Source organism: Myxocyprinus asiaticus, chromosome 36, assembly GCF_019703515.2.
Source record: "Myxocyprinus asiaticus isolate MX2 ecotype Aquarium Trade chromosome 36, UBuf_Myxa_2, whole genome shotgun sequence".
Classification (NCBI taxonomy): domain Eukaryota; kingdom Metazoa; phylum Chordata; class Actinopteri; order Cypriniformes; family Catostomidae; genus Myxocyprinus; species Myxocyprinus asiaticus.
Window position 1 is genome coordinate 16,067,380 of NC_059379.1, and position 25,828 is coordinate 16,093,207.

Consider the following 25,828-nt stretch of genomic DNA (forward strand, 5'->3'; position numbering starts at 1 on the left):
CCACAATCATTGTGCCCTTCAGCAAGGTCATCCTTAAAAGTGAACACATTTTTCACTCTCCAAGTGGTCACGTTAATGGTTCTCTCACTTACACTGCTCATTCATTCTGTCTACACAACAATTTGTTTCCAGTAAAAATGTCTAAACATCCTTAAAACAAGATAAACTCATGTGAAAAGCAAAATTATGTAAGATATTAAGACTTGTTTTCAGAAAAAAAAAAAAAAAAAAAAAAATATATATATATATATATATATATATATATATATATATATATATATATATATATATATATATATTAAATTCAGTTTATTTTTCTTACCTCATTCATTTGCATTTTTTTCTCTCCTTGTTTTAAGCATAAACATCACTAAATTTAAATTTAAATTGACAGTATGCTTAAAATAAAAGATACATTCTCTGAAAACAAGTCTTTAAACCTTATCTTACGCAGTTTTGCTTCTCAAGTAAATGCAGCTTATCTTGTTTTAAGGATGTTTAGACATTATTACTGACAATACTTTTTTATTTATCATCTCTTTCCTCCTCCGCCATTCCTCTTCTGAGCCTCCACTACCTCTTTTTCTCATTCCATCTCTATATGTCTCTCTCTTCCTCTCTATTTCTCACCTCTCCTCACTGTCAGTGCTACAGATGCAGTTTCCATAGCAACTAGACGATCCATGTCTGTCTCATATTTAGTCCATTAGTTGGCCTGCCGGTTTAGAATACTAATGAGTGAAAGAGAGAGAGAGAAAGAGAGAGAGAGATGTTTCTCTAAATAGCTTTCATTTGCCTGCCCTGTCAAGGTAAAGGCTGCTCTGAATTGCCAGTTGCTGTGATTATACTGAAATCCTTATGTAAATGAGTCTCCCACAGTAACCTTCTGAAAGAAAACTCATTTCACCCCATCTCTCTCTGTCCTCACACTCTGGAATTTACAGTCTTCAGTGTGTATACACTCATATGCACACTAGGGGTGAAAATCAGAAGGGATTTGATGATTACAATATTATATTGATACAGTGTCTAGGCCATGATACAGTTCCAGCTTGTTTATCATGTGTAAACCTATGCTGTCCACACTATACAGTATGGGTGGAGATCCTTACAGTTGAAAAAGATATTGACTTATACTCTTAGCTATGTCCAATTTGCGTTGACTTATTTCACCTATTCACATTCTTTCAGTGAAGGGTGGCCATTTCCTTTTTCCCCAAAAAATATCAATGTGAAAAATGTAACCAAAAATATTGATTCTTGGCATAAGGATGTCAATATAGTATTGTGAGGTAAAAAAATAACAAGTCGAACACACCAACCATGTAAATAGCTGTTTCTCTGTTCATTTTTCATCTAATAAGCACGGTGTGTTTGTGTGTTTAGCCACCTTGAACTGATGATGAGAAAGGCTTAGCTGAAGAAGAGGGGTGGGGGGATTTATATCGCTGTCAGAATGTAGGTGGATGGGTATAATATTATGTTTGTGTGTTTGAGTTGGAGTGACTAAATCCGACCTACTTTCTCTTGTGCTAGCTCTGCATTGCTGTGTCTCTTCTCTCTCTCTATCTCTCTCTTTCTCGGTCTCTCTCTCTCTCTGTGCTCCACCCCCACTGCCCTTGTCTCTTACATTCTTTCACTCTCTGCATTCCAACCAGCCCAGAGATGCAATGATGGTAGAACACTTCATTGGCTCATGTACAACCTCTATTCCCTCCATCTGTGTGACTCATGGGCACCTGCTCTGCATTTAAAGTCTCCACACACCCTGTTCCTTTACCTTAATCAACTTTCTTCTCCCATCTCTAATTAAACATAAAAGCATAATCAAATGCTTTTATACATTTATGCTTGTGTTGCAACTTGCTATCTCTACCAACACTATCATATCTAATACAATCAGCACTGAAATGAAAAAACAAAATTCGATAGAATCTGTGTTGGCCTGACAAATACATTACTATTACTATGACAATATACTTTAAAACTATTCTTTTACGCTTACTGTTAGGATTGCTATTTTTTCTGCTATCATAGCCACTATTACTCACTATTACAGTTATTATTTTTTGTATTTTTGTCTTTTTTTATGACAATATAGAAGAGAAACAATACTTTAACCAATTTGCTCAGCAAGATTGTCATCAAGCTGTCACTCCTCCATGATAGTAGTTGTTCTGAAAGAGAAAGTTGGCTACTGTAGATTAAGACATTTTATGCAAAGCCTGCTATAGCACCCCTTGCAGCAACACTGAGAATGCACATTATACAGTACTTGCATTTCGTTATAAATTGCTGGTTGAGTCCACAGCACACTGTTTTGTTTTCATTTGAAAACGTATTAATTTTGTTATGTTTACAGTATTCCTCTCATCCAAACTGGAATGGTGTTTTTCTTCTCCGAAAACTGATAGTTTCAAACACACTCTTCATAACCACATATTTTGGAAAAAGATGACATTAGGAAACTGAAAACTGAGTTTCCAAACCCAAACAAATTAATGTGGACCTGGCTTGAAACATTTCGTAATGCAACAATGCGCAAAATCGAGGTTATAGCTAGAAGTGTCTGCGTTTGCATTCTTGCATAGAGTATGTTTCAAACCAAATGGTTATTTAAGTATCAAAGCCTGTATGGCTCACTTTCTCTTCAAATTGGAAAACTAACCATTTCCTGATCAATTGCAGCACATTTAATCCTCTCGCTCAGCATGCATTCATCTCTATTCTGCAGTCAGAATCACCTCCCTGCTCACTTTCACCCCAGACACCCTTCATCCTCACTCAACCTCTGTGTTTCTTTCTTTGATATACCCAGTCTCTCCTCTGTTTACTTTCATTGCCCTCTTCCTTTCATTAAAGGAATAGTTCACACAAAAATGAAAATTCTCTTATCATATACTCACCCTTATGCCATCCCAGATGTTTATGACTTTTTCTTCTGCAGAATACAAATTAAGAATTTTGAAAGAGTATCTCAGCTCTGTAGGCCTATACAAAACAAGTGAATGGTGGCCAGAACTTTTAAGCTACGAATAGCATTTAAAGGCAGCATAAAAGGAACCCATATGACTCTAGTGGTTAAATCCATGTCTTAAGAAGCAATATAGTTGTCCAGACATAGACGAATGACAGTAAGCAGCTTTATTGGTGTAAAAACGTTTTCTGATGGGAGTCATGCTTGAAACAGCAACAGCATCTTGCTGCAAATGATGAGCTAATATAAGCTGTCCTTGCTTCTTGCCATGCTCTATGAATCTGCATTAACAATTATTGATTACCTCTTATTAGACTGTCATGTAATGATATCAGCATGTCAGTTTTTTAAAGTGTCTCTCATTAAAGAGAACTTAACAGTAAAGTTGATTTTTAAATGAATTTAAGTGACCAGAAATTGACTTGGAAAGCTTTTCTAGGGACTTTAGTTTATTGCCCCCAAAAATGTCATTATGATGTTCATCTCCCTTGAGAATTCTTTCGGGAAGTGACAGTCTCTCCTCTGTCGCCAACAGGGCAGATAACAATGGATGGCGGATGTATAAAGTGTGCTGTTTTTTATGGGGGCATCTGTCTCATTGTGTTGTGAACACCAAAGAACAGATTGTCTGGTATGAACCAGTCAATGGTTTCCTCACCCCTCCTAGAGACAGAGAGGTAAATCTGGAAGGGGTTTAAAGGATGAGCTCCATACTACAGGCTGCACCATACACAACTGCTCACTCCATCAGATAAAATTCTATTAGTTACAATTATTTCGAAACCTTCAGCACAGGTTATCTCTGACTCAGGTTTGCTTTGATCCCTGTGAAACCTCATCAGGTAGCAGTAATTTCAGTTCTTGTTAAATAGAGAGAGGAACACATTGGGCTGTTTTTACTCCAGGGGGCAGATCTGTGCTGGTCTCTCTGAAGCTTGAAATCATGCAAATATTATTTAGGAAGTATTGGCAGCTTCCTGCTTTTTGATCTTGTAATTTGTAGCTTACTGTATATGCACCAAGTTTATTTGCATTTGTTGATGAGCAGCTGTCTACCTGATCTGATTTTCTAAATTAATCTAAAAATGCTTTTGTTGGTATAACCGAATATGGCCAGGTTGATTCAGTTAAGGCCTGAGTATACTTTAGTTGTCCTCGTTGCTGATCGCTCCATGCACAGTATGCGTGACACAAATTTAGTCATCAGCACAGTCCGCCAGATACTCTCGACCCACGGACGCGGTCCTCATCTGTGCACATCGTCGCCGCATGTGCCGGCCATTGACTGTTCTAAAAGAGGATCACAAAGCAGTAGTGGGCATGTGTTTGTATTCACTTCTGATGCATTTGCTTACGGTCAGAAGAGTATACTCAGAAAGACAACGTAGTCGGCCAGGTGCGATCCGATCCAGAACGCAGAAAAATTAAGTATACCCAGGTCTTTTTATTAACACTTTGTTGCCAAACGTCCACTACAGATCTTTAAAGGTGAATGGTGTCAATTTATATTAATATACTTTCTATTATACTAACCTAATATGCATAGAACACTATGTAAGCCATTTTTAGGTTGATTCCCCCTAAAAATGTAAATGCTGTGGCTCTGTGGTGCTATAAAAACGTTGCTTTGTTTGTTTGAGCATCCTGGCCAGCCAGACACAGCAATGTTGGCTCAAGCAATGGTGTGAGATTGGGGTGGGCCTATCTGTTTGTCCAGTCAACTGCAGATGGGGGTAGCGTTCGGGAAGCCTATTTGAAAACAGTCAATCATTTTTTGCAATTCTGTTTGGTGATGCTAGTGGCACACAAATTACACACTTTCTACATTAGCCAATTTTAACCTTCAAGGTGTGATGTCACATCTACATCACTGAGGATTGATCATGTTTGACCCTTACCCATATGTCATCTTTACATGTCAATGTGTTTTATATTTATGAAAACATAAATTCCAAATGGCTGACAAAAGTGGCTGCATCAAGTAACCCCTGGAATATCTACTACTGTGTTTTATTGCAGTGGACAGATGTCTAACTCAAATACATCATTTTTAAATATAAAAAATAAGATTGGGAATGAGGATATTCTTGTTTTTATAAAAGATAAACTAAATAATGTTTTTGACTTGAATGAAACTAGTTAATTGAAATGTTACCACGCGAAGCACATTTATTAGGTTACCTGACAAAGCATTTTTTACAGTGCATGGTTTCCCTGCATGTCTGCCCCCTCTCTTTTCTGTCTCTTCTATTCTTTCCTCCCTATCTTTTTCTCTCTCTCATTTTCACTCACTTGCTCATCCCTCTATCTATCTTCCCCTTCTCTCCTTTTCCTCTTTTGTATTCACTGTCATGCCTGCTGTTCTCAGAGAAGAGCCCAGCTTTGATCAATATTTCTTCTTACTAAGCCTTTTCTCCCTGTGCCTCTAAATGACCTACTTTGTAATCTGCTCCTTATGAGCTCTTTTTAAAATTGTGAAAAAGAAAAAGAGGCAGAGAAGCCTGACATATGATATACTGTATATTAGAAGCTAAAGCCTCTGCTTGTGCTTGATAAATAGTTGTTCTAGACAATTGGATTTACTGCACAGACAGGTTTTAGGAAGCTGAATAATTATATTTTCTCCAGTAATCAGTCTACTTGGCTTATACCTTATCAGTGTTGGTGCTTCAATGAACAGCATGCTCTTTTGGCAGATTTCACACTTTGACAATGAACTAAATGCAATTAAAAACCAAATGTGACAAAGCTTAATTTTTCATTAATGAATCAGTAGTGTATAATTTCACTTTAGTTTTATAAAACCCATAGTTTCAACTCAAAATTCTGATTGAATAAGCCACGTTCAAGGCTGAATGTAAAATGACTGTAAATGCATTCAATATTAATGTAGCAAGTTGCTACATTGCTTGGTGACTATAAACAGCCTACAGTTACAATTAGGTTAGGATTGTTATTTGGTGGAGGAATCATTTATTTTAATCATTATTAAAGAGATATAAAAAGGATTCAATTTTTACCCCAAAAAATTGAAATTATGTCATTATTTACTCACCCTTATGTTGTTCCAACCCCATAAGAATTTCCTTTTCTTGCAGAACACAAAATGATATATTTTAAAGAATGTCTTCATACTTACCTACTGATTTTAAGTGGAGTAAAGATTGATGTGTATTGGATAAGAAGCTCTAAACATGTCATTTTGTGTCCAGCCTGGATGCTATGCTTTCCTTAAAGGAATAGTTCACCCAAAAATTAAATTTGCTGATAATTTACTCACCCTCAGGCCATCCAAGATGTATCTGAGTTTCTTTCTTCATCAAAACAGAATGTAAGATTTTTAGGATTTCATTTCAGGCCGCCTCCTCTAAACAATGCAAGTGAATGTACTCCATTTTTTGAAGGTCCAAAATACATATTTAGGGTGCATCAAAATAATCCAGTCACAGACTCCAGTCGACAAATAAAGATCTTCTGAACACAAACGATTGATTATTTTGAGAAATAAAACAATACTTAGATACTTTTTAACTACAAATGTTCACTTCCTTACATCTGTGTCGTGCGCCCATGAGAGGGATGACATAAGCTCGTTGGTTAAGGTCACGCGTCACGTGGAGGAGCAGTCAGGTAGCGCGTCGCAAGTTTGAATCCAGGGTGTGCTGAGTGACTCCAGTCAGGCTTCCTAAGCAACCAATTGGCCCGGTTGCTAGGGTGGGTAGAGTCACGTTGGGTTAAACTCCTCATGGTCACTATAATGTGGTTCTCGCTCTCGGTGGGGCACGTGGTGAGTTGTGCGTGGATGCCGCAGAGAACAGCGTGAAGCCTCCGCACGCACTAGGTCTCCGCGGTAACGCGCTCAACAAGCCACATGATAAGATGCGTGGATTGACGGTCTCAGACGCGGAGGCAACTGTGATTCATCCTCCGTCACCCGGATTGAGGCGAGTCACTACGCCACCATAAGGACTTAGAGCACATTGGGAATTGGGCATTCCAATTTGGGAAGAAAAGGGGAGAAATAAAAGTAAATTCAATGTATATTTTACCTGTTTTGTTGGCAAAACATTAATTATTTTCATTAATACATTTTCTCATTTGAGTTGCAGTTTGAGCAGCTTTTAGGAGCAACTTTGCAAACACCAAAAACAATAGTCTGTGCTTCCCCACCTTTGAAAATCAACCAGCTGCCACTGGTTGACAGTGACACTTTAAAGCTATAAAAAGCACCCAAAAGTGTCATATACTGTAGGTGTCTTGTTTTATTTCTGTTTTATAACAGCAATACACCACTCAAGCCTCTTTGTTACAGTGATTTTACCATGATTTTACAACTTCACAATGTGTCTCTTTCCATCTCAAGCTATAGTCTAGACTGGGCAAAGTACCATACTGTGCTCTTTATACTAATCACTGTATTCTGTAGAACACAATATATTAGTAGAACCCTCAGAAAGGTGCACTCCTTTGAGGAGGTGTGTGTGAGTGAGTGTTTGAGTTTGTGTTATGAAGTGAAGGATGCTGGGATGTTGCCTGTCTTCTCTCAAGTGCACAGCAAGCATTATACTTTTAGCTCTTTCTGGGCATGTGAAGACTGATTAGCCCAAGGGCAAATGTGCTATTTTAAGAGGTGGGGCGTGACTTTATTGCAGACATATATTTATTCTTTCTCCCCACCCATTTTCTCACTCTTTCATTGACCCATTAAATCCGCAAGACCAAAAATCAGTTTGTGGTGCAGATAAATGCAGGTGCGCACACACACACACACACACACACACACACACACACACACAGAGTAGTGATCAGAAGAGGTTGCTATTTTACCACCTTTCTGATCCTCAGCAGCATCGGCTGGTGTGGCAGGAAAAGAGGAATGCAGGGGCAGAGCTTTGACAAGTCAGTGGGGGCTCATAAACAAAGAGGGTCCTGCAGATAAATCCCTCCTCTTGACCCTTTTCCTCTTGATGCACAGAGCCAACTTTTTTTTTTTTTTTTTTTTTTTTTTTGTGGTCAGCTTTCATTTTTCATAATTTATTTTAAAATCTTATTTGTGTTATAATATGGTGAGCTATCAAATTCCTTTGTGAATAACTAATAACTTGCTCAAGACAATTTGACTTGAGTGGTATTTACCAGTTTTGCATCCCCTGAGTGCTCCCTTCCTACTCCCCCTCTACCTTCCCTTAATACTCCTATTCTCGGTAGCAAAGCAGGTCTCAAAAGTGGTGAGTCAGTTGGTGTGAAGGGCACAGGCATGGGGGAGAGGAGGGCTGGAAAGAATTGATTTCCAGTGCGCCATGCAGAGTTGTCTGCTCCCTAGCCCTCTGTTTGAGAGTCTGGCACAGAGGGAGGCACTTAGTGTGGGGATCTCTACAGTTTTCCTGCCCTGCTGCTAAAATCAAACCTCAGCTTTAGTCTGAGCCCCACCTGGAGCAAATCACACACTAACCTTTCATCATTGCCTCCACTGACAGGAAGCTGATGATACAGTAAAGCAATTGTATCGGTACCATGCACTGAGAGTTGAAAACCCATAATAAGGTCACCCGTCAATGCCGCCAACTGTAAATAAATAAGGTACTGTACCGACTCGCTGTGTGTTTGCAGTCGATTTGATACCCCAGCTGCTAGCACTTTCTATGAATATGGTACACTTTGGCATCCCATGGATTTTTAAAAGAAATAGAGGCAAAAGTCCCATGTTTTTTGTTGTGATAACTGTTAGATATTTTAGACTGACAGTTATCAAACATGAAATTTACTTTTAATTAGCTAGTTTTAAACACATAAAATATGTGTTTGCCCCCCAGCCCTTAAATATGCAACCCTGTTACTCTTTTTTTTTTTTTTTTTTTTTTTTATATACAGTTGTGCTCAAAAGTTTGCATACCCTTGGAGAATTGGTAATATATTTTATAATATATACATTTCTTTTATTTCTTATGGGATTCATATTCAACTGTAGGTTATAACAGAATGGCACAATCATAAAACAAAACATGGCAACAATGAAAAAAATGAAATGACCCCTGTTCAAAAGTCTGCATACTCTTAGTTCTTAATACTGTGTATTGCCACCTTTAGCATCAATGACAGCGTCCAGTCTTTTGTAATAATTGTCTATGTGGCCCCAAATTCTTGCAGGTGGTATAGCTGCCCATTCGTCTTGACAAAATGTCTCCAGGTCATACAAAGTCTTTGGTCGTCTTGCATGAACTGCACGTTTGAGATCTCCCCAGAGTGGCTCGATGATATTAAGGTCAGGAGACTGTGATGGCCACTCCAGAACCTTCACCTTTTTCTGCTGTAACCACTGGAGGGTCAACTTGGCCTTGTGCATAGGGTCATTGTCGTGCTGGAAAGTCCAAGAGCGTCCCATGTGCAGCTTTCATGCAGAAGAATGCAAATTGTCTGCCAGTATTTTCTGATAACATGCTGCATTCATCTTGCCATCAATTTTCACAAGATTCCCCGTGCCTTTAGAGCTCACACACCCCCAAAACATCAGTGAGCCACCACCATGCTTCACAGTGGGGATGGTATTCTTTTCACTATAGGCCTTGTTGACCCCTCTCCAAACAAAGCTCTATTTTGGTCTCGTCACTCCAAATTACAGTGTGCCAGAAGCTTTGAGGTGTGTCAAGGTGTTGTTGGTCATATTGTAACCGGGCTTTTTTGTGGCATTGGCGCAGTAAAGGCTTCTTTCTGGCAGCTAAACCATGTAGCTCATTTTTGTTCAAGTATCGTTGTATTGTGCTCCTTGAAACAACCACACCATCTTTTTCCAGAGCAGCCTGTATTTCTCCTGAGGTTACCTGTGGGTTTTTCTTTGTATCCCAAAAAATTCTTCTGGCAGTTGTGGCTGAAATCTTTCTTGGTCTACCTGACCTTGGCTTGGTATCAAGAGATCCCCGAATTTTCCACTTCTTAATAAGTGATTGAACAGTACTGACTGGCATTTTCAAGGCTTTGGATATCTTTTTATATCCATTTCCATCTTTATAAAGTTCCATTACCTTGTTACGCAGGTCTTTTGACAGTTCTTTTCTGCTCCCCATGGCTCAGTATCTAGCCTGCTCAGTGCATCCACATGAGAGCTAACAAACTCATTGACTATTTATACACAGACACTAATTGCCATTTAAAAAGCAACAGGTGTGGGAAATTAACCTTTAATTGCCATTTAAACCTGTGTGTGTCACCTTGTGTGTCTGTAACAAGGCCAAATATTCAGGGGTATGTAAACTTCAGGGCTATTTGGGTGATTTCTGTTATCATTATGATTTATAAAGGAGCCAAACAACTATGTGATGATAAATGACTTCATATGATCACTATCCTTAAATAAAAGACATTTTTTGCATGATCAGTCATATTTTCAAAATCAATGCCAAAATTTCACAATTTCTGCCAGGGTATGCAAACTTTTGAGCACAACTGTATATATAACACAATTTTTTATTACATTTTGTCCATTTAATTTTTATGTTAAACTAATGTTAGTTGGAATAAAACAACAAAAGCACACACATTTTAAACAGTATTAAGATGTCCCAAATTTTAGTAAGAAATTGCAAACCTCAGAAAATGTATAGAAGCTAAATCAGCTCATATAATATTTAGATTGATCTCCTGAGGTCAAAATTTTCTAAAAGTTAAGCTCCTCCTGTTAAGGCCCTGTTATTATTTATTAAATTTGGTCTATTTAATTTTTATTTACCTAATTTTATTGGTATAAAATAACAAAATCACACAAATTTAAAACTCATGTTAGATGTCCCAAATGAAAGTATGAAATTGTAGACCTCACTGAAAATTAATAAAAATAAATCAGCTCATGTAATATTTAGTTTGACCTCTTGAGATCAAAATTTTTTCAAGGTTAAGTACCAATAATAATAATAATAAACATTGATTTTTAAGTGTTTCAGGCCCTATTTTGTGCCCTTTTAATGGACAGTGCCTACTTGATGTCTAGATCCACAGTCTTCCAGCTATGTAACCGGGCTCCATATAGAGGAAAAATTATTGTGAGAGATGGGAGAGATTGATGCTTGCCCAGACAGTCTATTGGCTGACTATAGCAGCCCTACCACATGATGGGGTTCATTGGGTTGCCATAGAAACGTCTGGCGCAGCAGCCTGCTGGTCCAGTAACTTATGGAGACAGAGCTGTGTCTGTGAGCTGCCGGCTTTATGAAGGAGAGTTTATCATCTGCAGAATTTCTTACATAAGCTGCCTTATGAAGGTCACTCTTCTGAATCAGACTTCCAATTTAGGAGATAATTGAGTTGTTTCGGTTCTGCTGTAAAAGTACACACTCATAAAACCTTCACTGAAAAAAAAATCTCTGTTTTCCTTCTAAGCTCAAAACAAGATACATTTATTTGAGATACATTTACAAAATTGCTAACAAAAGATAAGAAGACTGGTTTTCAGAGAGAATATCTTGTATTAGGTTTATTAGGTTTATTTTTCATACTCTTGGCATATAGTTTTTTCTTAAGCATAAATCTAACAAAATGTAGTGAGGTTTATGCTTAAAATAATAATAATAATAAAATAAAAATGTTTGCCAGTGGGGCAAGAAAAAAAAGCTACATTTAAAGGAATATTTTGGGTTCAATATAAATTAAGCTCAATCGACAGCATTTGTGGCATAATATTGATTACCACAAAAATTAATTTTGACTCGCCCCTCCTTTTCTTTAAAAAATAAAAATAAAAAAAAAAAGCAAAAATCTGGGTTACAGTGAGGCATTTACAATGGAAGTGAATGGGTGCCAATTTTTCAGTGTTAAAATACTCACGGTTTCAAAAGTATAGCCACAAAACATAAACAATATTCATGTAAACATGATTTGAGTGTGATAATATTACTTACAAACCTTTTCTATGTAAAGTTATTGCCAATTTTACAACTTTGTTGCCATGCCGATATTATGTCAACAAACCCTAAAATGACCATTTAAACAACATTACAGCTCAAATAATACATGAGTTTTAACAGAAGATTTAATGTAAAGTGCTTTTATAAAATTATAAGCTTCACATTTCTGCTTTTAAACTCTCCAAAAATTGGCTCCATTCACTTCCATTGTAAGTGCCTCACACTCATTTTTCCAGAATGAACAGAAGTCTTATAATCGTGCACAATTTTGCTTCTAAAGCTTGTTCTAAGGATGTTTAGGTGTTTTACTTGAAAACAAAAAGAAAATACAGATTTGTTTTTGCAGTGTTCTGTAATATTTCACTTTCCTGCAGACTGGCTACTGTAAATGGGTTTTGTGGAGACACTGTTAAAGGATTCTTCTTAAAGGTATATTAAGTTCCATTTCATGTTAAAAATAGCTTGATGGTATTGAAATGCTGCTTTCCGATAGATTATGAGGACATATCCATGGAGCTAATAGGTTTACTAGTCGAAGCAAGGCTTTTAGGGGTTGGATCTATTAACTGCAACATGAACTGTTGATAGCACAACTTTCTGTTCTGATTGCAGAGCTAACTGTAGAGTGTATGTGATACAGTTCAACTTTTACTTTTCCATTCACCCCTCTCTGAAAGCACAGCTGTTATCACTCAGCCAATTACTCTAGTGCTTCATCGATCCCCTTCATTGAGAGCGTGGTGTAAAATACCCTTCCTCCCAAAAACAACCAAGCAGATGTGACAAGCACATAGAGCTAAAAGTCAATCCTCTGTGGACTAAAACAAAAACAAGAGCATATGGAATATTTCAGACAATTCAAATGGTGAATTGAATGAAATGTTCAATGACATCTCTCTCTTTCTTTCTAGTGAGAAGAGGAAGCTACAGGTGAATATCGTCAGCCCCATTCAATGCAGTATGAATGGGAGGAAGTGCACTGTCATCGTGGAAACCAAGATCAACCAGTCACAACCAGACTTCACCAAGAGCAGATCAGGATACATTCTCTCAGTGCCAGGCAACTAGAGGACCAGGGGTCCAAACAGCCCCTCTTGACTGACATTAACCACAGGATATCGCCTGCTTTATACTATTTATAACTTTTGAGTAAAACCTCATATAAGTGAAGCCATACCAAATTTGCCTGGAGACAGGCAAGGAAGAATCTTTTATTTTTCTGGGAGTGATCAAATAGAAAACTTTGTCCCTAAATTCCAAACTTCGGCTCAGATTATATACAAGTTGACAAAGAGGAGGTAACGAGATACAGTACATCCTCAAAGAAGATTTACCAGGCCCTGCGCCATGTATTTATAGAATATTACAACCAAATGAAGGGTAATCGTAAATGTAATATTTATGGGGAACAGGATACACAAGGGCTTTAAAAATATCTAACTCATGTTTTGAAATACTGAAGTCTTTTTCTTCAAAGGGAATATGTTGGTTTTTGATCAGTGGTTTCTGTGGGATAAAGAATAGCTTTGCCTCGATGTTTCACACAGATCATAAGCAGTTTTTGAGTTACTGCTGAATTTTGTTTATCAAGGCCTGTTGAGAGGGATATGTTGATCATATCTTTAAACTCATTAACTGCTCGGAGAGTAGCGTTAAACTCTCTTTTAATTTAAACTGATATTTTCTGCATATTTCTGGTAATCTAAAGCACAGGCAAATATTGTACATAGAAACTGTCATATTGAATATTGCATAGCAGCTTAATATACTGTATGCAATATATATATATATATATATATATATATATATATAACGTAGGTAGGAGAGAATTGTCATTTATTCACATATTTCTTTATCTTGGAGTAGAATCAGAGGCAGCACAGGGGAGGTGGTGATTGCGTCAGGCCATATTATTTTCTATTGCCATTTTAATTGGCCTTGTCGCCAATTGTGGTCCCATGAGAAAAGGATAATTTCAGTAGTTTCTTTCTTCTGTAACTGAATTCAAAATAGCACAAAGGCAGTCTCTATCATTTATATGAGCCAAAAAGGACAAAAAATATTTTTTGTCACAAAAAAAAAAAAAAACAGAAGAAAATGAAAAATCCTCCAACCACAAGTGATAATATTTCAAGAATGGGCAACCAGCTGTTCTGTTATGGTGCTTTTTCACTTTCATTATTTTCATAATTTTTTAATGCGTTCAAAATAGCAAGCTGTAATATTTGTGAATTTTGCATATCTGCATGGGCCCCAAAATTTTGACACTTAGACACTTAAGTCCTTCATACAAATGTATGAGTGCCATTGCATTAGATAACAGAATGTCAAAGCAAATGCCATTTATTTTAAAGCAAGATAGCACAAGCACAATTTTCAAGCAAAACATTTTTTTTAACAAGTTTTTTTTTTAGGTTTGAAATACAAAAACCATAGATCTGGTCTTTAAAATGAAGACCAAAAATATATGGAAACTCTCTGGTTGTCAAACTTCAGTGGAACATGTCCAATGTGATGAACTACTACTGTGGTTACTCTGCTAGGACACCTGTATGACCCTGAGTAAAGCTGACTTCATACATCCAATAAAAATCACCTTGGTACCAGTCTGGTAAAAGTAATTGCAAATATGGCTCAGTAATGAAGTCAGTTCTGAGAAATTCTATGGTATCATTTGTTTGCAGATTCCACTTCTTCTGATATTTTGTATCTAATGCCATTACATTCATACAGTTTAAAATGTAGCTTAAGTGCCCAAATACTTTTTAAAGTCACTGTATGTGTGAAATAAAGAAAGAGAAGTATTGATTCATATTAACAATATCAATGCCTGCCCTAGTTTAAAGCTTCCGGTACTGACAGAAAAAGTGCCAATTTGATCATTTCTAAGCAGGTGGTTTCATAAATCTCTATTTTGATGAGTGTTTCTCTGTAAAGTCTGTGGCTGTTAGCAAAAGAAGTATGATCATTTTTATCAGTTAATTAGGATTGTTCCTTGTGGCCAAAAATATCACTAAGCTCCCATCTGCAGCATCTGTCCTGACTGTGAAGTACCACGGCGTGTGATATGATTTAAATGTGGAATAATGGATCAGATAGCAAGCTGTGGCCTACAACTAGTGATCCAGGCCAGTCAGACTATCACTTTTACCAAGTGATCAGCAATGCTTGCAATCAGAACAGTTGATGTGGTTTTAAAATAGCCTCTGGTTAAATGGAAACGCTTATGCAGGCCTGATTTCTATCACAATTTTGCACAAGCATACATTTGTGTTCCTGCTCAGTATTTTTGTCTTGTTTTGCAGTAGTCCAAATATCTAACTATTCTTAAAATGAGATCAAACTAAAGTTATATTTCTTACCCCATTTGCAAATAGCTTTTTCGGTAACAAATTACATTAAGGTTTCATTTGTTAACATTAGTTAACAGCGTTAGTTAACATGAACTAACAATGATCAATACATATTGAGCATTTATTAATTTTAGCTAATGTAAATTTCAACTACTAAATATTTTAGTTAATGCACTATGAACTATCAATGAACAATTGTATTTTTATTAACTAACATTAACATAGATTAATAATGTAACAGATATATTGTTAATTGTTTGTTCATGATACCTAATGCATTTACTAATGTTAACAAATGGAGCCATATTGTAAAGTTCTACTGCTTTTTCTCTTTTTAAGTCTTTGCAAATATAGTGAGGTATATGCTTAAAACAAGAAAAAAAAATTTTAAGAAAAATTGACCATGTCCTCTCCTTCCAATACATTTACATAGGAAGTAATAATTGTGTCCAATTACAAAGCCAATGCTAGCCTCTCCTCTTCCCCATCTTGCTTCTCTCTCTCTCTTTTTCTCTCATTAATCTCTCTCATCCTCTTCCTCTCTGTCCCAGAATGCTCCCTCTTGACTATTAGCCTGGATCAGTAAAGTGTGTCAGCAGAAACACACAGTACCCCAAGTGCTGCTTGGAAGTAAAAGTCAGACTCTCTACCACCTTTTTCTCTCCAGCTCTGGCCCAAAGACAACAGATACCCAAGTTACAGATTCCTCACTATTCAGGAATTGCTCACGGATCTCTTAGAACTCTCTGCCAGGAAGGTGAAGTTCTAAACAAGAAAATGCACTTTTATTTACAGTTATAACAGGCTGTTTTTCTTGAATCTAACACTATATCTCTGATTGCCAGTGGTTAGGCATACCTGATATTTGTTTTGTCTCTCAATAGAGGCATATTGACAATATGGGAATGCTCTATGGTATGTTGAAAATAGGGCTTAAATGATTGTTCGTGTATAAAATCCTATTTTAAACCTCTTTCTGTGGGCAGTGCCGTTTGTTTTGCCAGTGATAGTTATCTTATATAATCTTCTTTTTGTTCTTGTATTGAACCCCACTGATGCAATTTAAGTGCCGAATAATTTAATTCCTAGAAAAATTTGTTTTATGTTGTTTGTTCAAATTTGTGTAATTATACCTGTTCATCGTGGTTAATATTAGAATTCTGGAGATTTAACCTGAACAGTCCATGTGCCTACTGTTATACTTCTATTTAAGTAATATATTAATTTTAAAACATGCTACCCATGCTTGGACCAAATAAAAAAGGGAATCCTGTTTATACAGCGTGTTTGTTGAAAACAGCTTTTTTGTATGTGTGTTAATGCAATAATCTGTAACTTTTGTATTTGTTCAGTAATATTCAGATATCAAAATGTTCTCATTTCACAGTAACATTGTACTACATTGAAAACTTACTTATTACTGAGTTACTATTTTGTTAATTATATAAAAGATGTACCAGATATCTACTGAAATAAACATGCCCTTGAAGTGTCTGCTCCGAGGCTTTTCTTCTTCGCACTAATATATTGTCATTATTTCACAGATTTTTTTTTTCCCCCCCTCAAGGTAAAATGGCTTTAAATCCATTGAGAGCAGCTGTTTGCCACTGGGAAGCTGTTATTGACATTTGAACCTGTCAATTTTTTCAAAGTCTGAAGAGTGGCGACGGAAAATGTGCTGCATGTCTGTGAGGTCGTGTGGTTCACACTGTGACTGTATTTATTCTGTCTTGCACACTATGAGTCTTCACATTCACATATAGCCATTTCAATGCTGGTTCTCGATTTCATATTGGAAATTTAGCTGCAATATAAGCGATACTTACTCCCTTACTGCGTGGTTCTGGATTAAACTACATGTTAATGGGGTAGTTTACCCAAAAATGAAAATTCAGTCATTTACTCACCCTCATGTTGTTCCAAACCCATAGGACTTCCTTCCTTCTTTGGAACTCAAAAAGGCAGAATGTTAGCCTCAGTTACCGTTCATGTTCATTGTATGGAAAAAAATATGTAATGAAAGTGAATAGTGACTGAAGCTGAACATTCTGCCTAAAATCATACAGGTTTGGAACAACATGAGGTGAGTGATGACAGAATGTTAATTTGTAGGTGAACAATCGCTTTAAAACACTAATATACCCTGAGGGGCACTTTAGTCAACATAGTTTATGATTGTTTTGCCTTATGATTCTGCTAAAAAGTACACAAGTACAACTGGTAGAGCCATTGTTTTAAAAGCTATATAGACAAATTGGACAATAAGTGGTATACATTATGTATCATGATACAGACAATTTGACTGTTTAGGAAACTATATTCCTATCTGTGAGAACACATTATTGAGAAAGGAACATTTGTTGGTAAACCGCCAATTTTCATGTTGATAAGCTATAGTTATGTAATATCTCTGTGCCAATATGTGACTCATTACAAATTGAACAGTGCTAGGCCAGAATTAGTGTTGTTTTGCCATTATCAGCTGCAAAACTCATGCAAATAACTATACTTTCCTAAAACAACCACACTGTTGTGGATCTTTAATGATCAGTGCATTTTATTTCTCATCACAGTACAAAAATAAATAAAAATAAGCAGAAACAAAATGAAAAATTTCAATTACAGCAACAGATTTTTGTCTTTTTTAAAAGAACAATATGGTAACGGATCGATACACCCCTTCCCACCTGCCTGTCAAACTCAAGCCCAATACTATAGAGTACTACCCTCTAAAAAAAGCATGGCCATGCTCTGTTCCTAGAAAATCAACTTGCACACAACACATTCGTCTGTACAAATAAATTCACACTCTCATACACCCATGCAGTCCTTGTTTTTGTAACACTGTCTTTTTAGTTCTACAAAGAATTATGCAACAAGAAACAGAGTTTGACAGGAGTTTTAATCTTTTGCTTGTCTCTTTTAAGTGTTTTACTTTTTCCAAAGGACTATGTGATGCAAGTGAAAAAATGGCACATTGTTGTGGGCTGAGGCAAGTGAAAGCAGGCAAGCAGCAAAGCAGGGCTCACCTACTTCAGCCCTGCCCCAGCAAACTCACACAATCTCACAGAAAAGTGCAAGTCCCAATTGCTGAATCAGTAGTTGTGTCAAATCCTCTTCTGGCACATTACTAAATGAATTATTGGTTTCCTCAACCATCTCCTCGTTCATATACACAGTCTGTCACATAATAAATCAATGCACATCAATCCATCTCACTGCTCAGGGACATCGTTCTTATCATGAAAGAACAGGCTTTTGTATGCGTTAACAGAGACGATGTTTGTGTATAAGACTGTCACAAATGTTTTTGTTTTTTGTTTTTTTTCACTCTAAAGAAAACTGAGAGCACTACTGAAAGAAAGCATGCACAATTTAGCACTGTTGAGATGTTTTAAAATGGGGAAATAGATCATATATAATGCAGAAACCCCCTATGACCATAGTCCAGGTTCATTTACAGTACGTCACAAATGTAGCTGCAAAAGTTATATTCAGTTGTACAGTTTGGCCCACAGTTTTAAAGGGATAGTTTACCCACAAATGGACACTGTCATCATTTACTCACCCATAATGTTGATCCAAACCTGTGTGACTTTCTTGCTTCTACTGAACAACAAAGGAGTTATCTAGCAGAATGTCCAAGCTTCTTGTTTCCATACAATGAAAGTCAATGGTGACCACAACCCTGGTCCTTCAGTGTACGGAATAAAGAAAGTCATATTTGACTGAATTATTATAATAATAATAATTATTATTATTATTATTATTATTATTATTATCTTGGTTGAACTATTCCTTTAAAGCAGCTATCAGGGGCAATGACAAGTGTTTAAAAAAAACTAATTCCCCTATGTAAAAGTCATTAGAAACATGTTGGCTGCTTTACTGTGGTGTATTATGCCCCGATGGTCCACATGGCTTTCTTTTTTCTAAAAGAAATTCTGCTAATCTCCAGAAATAGACCACATCTCATCCAGTTTAATGCCAGGGAGCTTGTTATCTCCAGTGTTTGTCTTGTGTTTTCAAAGAGTAATCACTCATGATTGGTTTTTGCTGTGCTGATATGCAGAACATCTCAACAGTACTTCACAGAGAAACTGGTTTCAGGTATTTAACTGAGATTGAAACTGATCATCTGTTGCTATGATGAATTACCCATGGTGTTTCTCAGATTTGCAAATGGTTTGAAACTAAGCTTTTAGATGCTATCGCCTTAAATGATACATTCTAATGCAAATTTGCATCAAGCACAATCTTCATTTCCACCAAAAGGTAGCCACCAAACTAAATGCATTACTTGAATGTAACAGTTTTACCATTTTTTTTTACAACACAATACTAAAATCTCAAATTGCAAGAAAGAAATGTGTGAAAATAAGTAATAAATAACAATAAATTACAATTGCAATAGAGACTCATTATTAAGGACAATCCCACCATTTCAAATTTTGCCAGCCTTTGGTGTGTATTTTTAGACAAGATTTTCATCAAAGGTATGGCACTGTTTTTGATTCATTTACAATAGGCTTAGCTGTACACAGCCCCCTGTTGAAACTAGTCTGTGTAATAGATTAAAACAAAAACACAAAACAATGGCTCATCAGGCATAGCTAAATAAACTATTTGTACTTTTTTCTTGTTTCATTCCCAAAACACAAATGCAGTTGGCTTTAAAAATTCAAAGTTTCTTTTGCCATCCAGATTGTGTTTGCATTCACATGAATACAGTTATTATATAAAATGAAAACATTGCAACAGTAAAACAATCTGTAAAGCTTCAGAGATGTAAACCACAACAGATTTGCTCAACTCTGTATGGATGAAAATAAAGTAGGTCTTTTTATAAATGTGCCAACGACCTCTCCCATCACTAGTATCTATATCAACAGCCACTGTGCAATGCTAGCCCATTCTCAATGTTATTTTATCCAATATTCCTTTTTGTGGCCTATGTTCTATACCAGCAGACATAAACACGCAAATCATTTCACTTGCACTTCATTGCAGACTTTGCAACATTGACGTATTTATCAATCAGCAAGTGTCCAGTTTCATGGACACAAAGCAGGAGAACATGTGTCTGTTGCTGATGGATCAACTTCCATTTATATTGACAGTGATGGGCCAGTCTGGCAAAGTTGTCAGTGGTTCTGCAGCTCCACATTCATAGCTGTTTGTGTTCTTATTTTTATCTTGTTGCCTCTTTTGATGTTCTCATCAATGCTTTTAAATATTCACTACGTTACAGCTCTTGGGTTCACTCCAGTCTGGCATTTTTTTTTTATTATTCAAATGCAAAATGTCACAATTCCCATTGCTAAAGGTAATGTAAACCTCACTAAAATATTTTAATATTAAGCCAAACATACGGCTTATAACTAAATTGAAGCATTGCCAATGGCTTTATATAAAATTTAACGTTTGAATGTGAATTTAAAAGACATAGACAGCAATCTCATAATTAGTGAGCATTATCTACTAAACATAAGCCCATTAATTACTACACTCATTAAAAATAATATTCTGGTTCAATACAAGTGATGCTCAATCGACAGCATTTATGGCATAATGTTGATTATCAAAAAAAAAAAAAAAAAAAAAAAACATTTTCCGACTTGTCCCTCCTTTTATTCATAAAAGAAAAAAATCTAGGTTACGGTGAGACACTTACAATGGGATGGCTATAATCTTATAAAAGCACTAACATTAATTCTTCTCTTAAAACTTATATATTATTTGAGCTGGTAAGTTGTTTAAATGGTCATTTTTACGGTTGTTTTAGGGTTTACAGCATTACGTTGTCATGGCAACAACATAGTAAAATTGGATATAACTTTACACAGAAAAGGTTAGTAAGTGATTTTATCACACTAAAATGACAAAAAACATGCATATTGCATATATATTGTGGCTGTACTTTTAAAATGTTGTAGTTATCAACATTATACTACAAAAGCTGTCGATTGAGCTTGGCTTGCATTTAACCTGGAATATTCCTTTAAGAACAGTTTGAAAATGCCAGACAAGTGTGCCAACAATGACTTCTCCTGAACTGCTCACCGGTCCAGGCCAATGAGGAGACGACTCCTCTCTTCTTCCTTCTGGCTTTCGTTCTTAAGGTCTGCAAAGACTTGGGTGAAATAGTGAGGATCCGAGTTGATCTGCAGCATCTTGGCACTCATCAAGTTTATGATGGACAAGCAACGGTCCCAGAAAGTCTCCTTGGAGGTCTCCACCAGGAATGGCTTGAGAGGGTATGAGATTTCATTGCCCATGTAAGAGTAAGACAGGTAGAGGCAGGTGAGGAGCACGGCTTGTAGCTCGTGCTCTGTGGCCACCTCAGAGGAGACCACGTCACGGCAGAGCATGTAGACGAAAACCACATTGGCTGGGGTGATGAAGCCCTGGTCCTGCCAGCCCTGGAGCAGTAGAGAACGATCCACACTCCGAAGCCATAGCACCGGGTCAGTGGGGGAGAGGTGCTTGAGCCGATAGCATCTTCGGCACAGGAACTCCCCAAGACAACGCAGCAGCTCACTGGTGGAGGCTTGAACAATCACCCTCTTGGGTGTTCCAGGGACCACATTGGAGCTGGAAAGAGGTGCCTTCTTGACAGATGAAGTTGTATTGTTGGAATTTTTAGAGCCTTGGTTTGATGGACTTGACTGGTCCTGGGTAAAAGAGGCGAGATTCGCACAAGACTGCGACTTCTTGAGGTTCTCATTGTTGAGGTGAGAAACATTGTTTTGGTAGGTGGTATTAGGCTGCACCTTCTTAGAACCCTTTTTCTTGGCTGAGACAGCCACTATCCGTTTCCATGGCAATACGTTGATGAGTGGGTGGCGTTTTAGATTCTTGTCTTTGGCGTTCTTGCTGTTCTGAACTGCTGTGTATTGGCCCACGGTTGCTGGGCCATCCTCAAACAGGGCAGCCTTCCGGTAGCTGGGAGACAGCGATAGCACAGTTCCCATGGTGCCAGATGTGAATGATCAGAACCTCAAAGGTTAGGGGTCAGCTAAAGAAGTTGCCAAGTACTGGAGCTGAGGACTTGCCCCACTGCTTCCTGAGACTTGTTTAATCTGTGTTAGACATCCAAATTTAGGTTGGTGCTCTATTTAAAGAAGAATGATGTTGGGATGGATGAGGGCTCTTTCACTGCAAAGCCTGTAAGAAGAAAAGCATATTTCAGCATTGTTCAAAAGAGGTAGTTTTCTGGCACGTTCTTCATACAGTATATCTCCCTATAATGTTAAACACTATCTAACCATTGAGAGGGTAACCATACTTCCATTTCTTTACATAGCACTTTAGCACCAAAGACTTGTGAACTGGTAGTTTTATATACTTCAGAATACACTATATAGTATTGTTCAAAATATTAGGCCTCCTTTGGATTATTTAGATGCTAACCTAATAAAAATGTGCTTCATGTGGTAACATCTAAAATTAACTGGTTTAATTCAAATCAAAAATATTATTTAACATCACTGAATCAACCTCAATACATTAGGCTACACCAACAAAACTCATTGTAGGGGTTAGATCAAATAGAAATAGCTCCTTAAGGTAACAACTGCAGGCTACCACTTTCTTACAGTGTATGCAAAGGGTTCCAGTAGTAGTGACCAATAACAATAAAGATGTTCGCTTAGCAGTTAGGCCTTCTTTTTGTATTAAAATGACCCAGAATTATTTATTCAATCTAAGATTATTAGAAAATGAATGAGCTGATCAGGTCAGGCCAAAATAAATTCCAGATAGCTATGGTGCAATATTAAACTATTGTTATAATTATTGGTGTCTATCTACATGAACATTGTGGTCAAATGAGTTTAAAATTGTAGCTGATTTGTTGAAGGTCTTTCATAGTGTTTTTAATTTCGACGGTAGGCTACCCTACTGTTTTCTTTAAGTGGAAAAGAGGCCATTCCTTTACACACACATACATTCATTTATTGTTTATTGTTAATACTGATTCCACCGTTCGTATAGTTGGATTAAATGAGGCATTTTAAAATATCGTGCATGCCAGCAGATGTTTTTACAAATCAAAAAAGACTAGAAACCTTCGTTTCGCCCCTAAATGCATTTGCGTGCCTGATAAACATCGGCTACTGTCCAAGGTTCTGAAAATGTGCGTTCTTTACAGCGGTATTTACACGAGTAAGAGATAATCAACACATCAACAGAATTAGAATACCTGAGAAAAAAGAAAGAAAGAAAGAAAGACAAACCAACAAAACAAATGTAAACCAAGCAGCCTACAATTCCCCTCGGAATACTGTAATACCTAGAAAATATGACCAACAATCAACCAAATTTAGAGAATAGAGACAAGCATCGATGAAATGTAGCTTACTCACAGGAATCTGCTCTCCTTCAGGATGCTTTGGAAAAACAAGAGTAATGGCTGTCTTGGTTTATCCTTGATAAACTGCGCATTAAGGAGATGCGAGATCATCCAAACCGAGGAATGGACTTCAAATAAAGATGGTCAGGTAGCCTAAATTCTAATCAAATAAAAGCCTTTGATCAAAGCACAAATCTTCACGCCTTATCAGAGGTCTCAGTAGGCGCTCCAGTGGTCTGTGGATACTGGATATCTCCTTTGGTTGGTGATGCTGAGAACTGTGAAGCTGTGCTATTGGTCCACACCAGCAGATACTGGATTTAGGTTGATGTTGTGAAGTCACCGCTTTTAGAAAACCTGTGCTAGAGCGCCCCCTTTTGTCCTTGATGCTGTTTTTCACTGCCCCACCTTCGTGCACTGGGCAATCAAAACTGCCTTTTTGACAGTCATCAGAAGTCTTTTAGGTTTAAATAAATACTTAACTAAAATGAACAAACGGACATACAAATAAATAAATAAATGTTAGTATCTATTTAAAATAAAATGCACATAAAATGAACATTAAATATGATGTAATATAAATTTACAGACATTATCATTAATAATGTATGAAGCACCCCAAGTAACATAATATTTATAATTAATTAATAAATAAATACAAAGTAATTAAATTCAGTACAATCAAAGACACTGTCAACTTAAAAATAATTTTAATATTTATATAGGCTACACATCTCGAGACACCTGCGTTCTGTTTCACCATTTGTTGCGCTGAATCAGCGCTGGTGTGACAAATCGACATTCTGGTGAAGCGCAGGCTGCAAAGAGGAGTAATGTGACTGTTCAGGGCCAACCCGTGGGGTTGTGGGGTCCTATGAAAATGGGCCCCAGTGTGAAAACTGTCATAACTTTAAAACATCCATAGAACCAATGTAAACTTTATGGGTACACTGTAAAAAAATACTGTAAATTTACGGCCAAATTCCTACAGCAATCTACTGTGATTCTTAAATACATTAGTTTGCTGTTAAAAATGTTGCATTCTGGGAGATCAAGAGCAGGCTCACTGTGAAGTGACTAGTTTTACGGTAAATAGCTGTTCTATGCAAGGCATTAGGGACAAATGAACATTTAAAATCATGATATCATCTTGGTGAAAGCTGTAGTGACATTTTGAAACTTATATTTTAACCCCCACCCCACCCCACCCCACCCCACCTCACCTCACCTCACCTCACCTCACCCCACCTCACCTCACCTCACCTCACCCCACCTCACCTCACCCCACCTCACCTCACATCACATCACATGACATGGTTAGTGTTCATGATGTTTCTGACCAACTCCTCTGTTCTTTATCATCTCACATCAGCCTTCACTTCTCTGTCTAATGAGAAGTCAAACAAACAAACAAACAAACAAACAAAAAAAATCAACCTTTGAAGCAATGTACATCTTAAACATACAATTTTGCCAGGATTGAACAGTGTATTTTTTATAAAAAAATAAATAAAAAACAATGGGTGCATTGTGGGTTATAATGGTGACATACCCATAAGCCTTTGTGCTTGAATAAGTATGTATGCTTTGGCAATGCATTGGGGCTACAAAAATTGTAAAAAAAAAAAAAAAAAAAAAAAAAAAAAAAAGAAAAACATGTACAAAAGTTTTTATTCAGACTTAATAGAAGTATTATTTTAATTAGTGTTGTTGTTTTGTTATCAATAGTTGTGTTTTGTTTGAAGTCACCATTATGGTGATTAGTGTTCTCTTGAGCTGGCACCTTGGACCTTTATTATTATTATATTATGTTCTTCCAGCCAATCAATTTATGTTTAAGTAAAACACAAGTTGTTGCACTGTGCTACTTGGAAGACAAAACCTAAGGTCAGACTGAATATCTGAACCTACCTTGCAAATGGCACTGTGTGTGGCAATAGTGATGCATTACACATAAAAGCAAAAACAGTAAATTATATTTCAGCAAAATTAATGTTTGATGTCTTTGATGAACTTAAAGCACATAACTGAAGTTTTTATCAAGACACACAGATATCAACTCTCGACATACAAAACACAACAATGGTGCCATTGTTGGAGGTGGTGGTGTAGTGGACTAAAGCACTGAACTGGTAAGTGGAAGGTTGTTGGTTCAATCCCCACAGCCACCACCATTGTGTCCTTGATCAAAGCACTTAATTCCAGGTTGCTCCAGGGGGATTGTCCCTGTAATCAGGGTACTGTATGTTGC

The 25,828-nt window shown here is 36.9% G+C and overlaps 2 protein-coding genes across 3 annotated transcripts in view; one reads left to right on the forward strand and one right to left on the reverse strand.

The window, feature by feature from the left end:
* LOC127426984 (unconventional myosin-Id-like) overlaps positions 1 to 16,718 on the forward strand; it is a 100,173-nt gene extending 83,455 nt beyond the window's left edge. The window contains exon 22 of the mRNA XM_051674243.1: positions 12,783 to 16,718. Coding sequence (XP_051530203.1) covers positions 12,783 to 12,939 — 157 coding nt within the window. The 3' untranslated portion in view covers positions 12,940 to 16,718. The remainder of the gene's footprint in view (positions 1 to 12,782) is intronic.
* LOC127426997 (cyclin-dependent kinase 5 activator 1-like) overlaps positions 1 to 23,836 on the reverse strand; it is a 26,252-nt gene extending 2,416 nt beyond the window's left edge. Inside the window, exons 1-2 of one of the 2 annotated variants that reach the window (XM_051674273.1) lie at positions 23,591 to 23,836; positions 21,288 to 22,391 (exon numbers count right to left, since the gene is read on the reverse strand). In XM_051674273.1, the coding sequence (XP_051530233.1) occupies positions 21,288 to 22,198 (911 nt within the window). In that variant the 5' untranslated portion in view covers positions 22,199 to 22,391; positions 23,591 to 23,836. Of the gene's footprint in view, positions 1 to 20,043; positions 22,392 to 23,590 lie in introns of those variants that run through there. The other variant, XM_051674274.1, reaches the window with a different exon arrangement.
* Between the last annotated feature and the right edge of the window lie 1,992 nt (positions 23,837 to 25,828).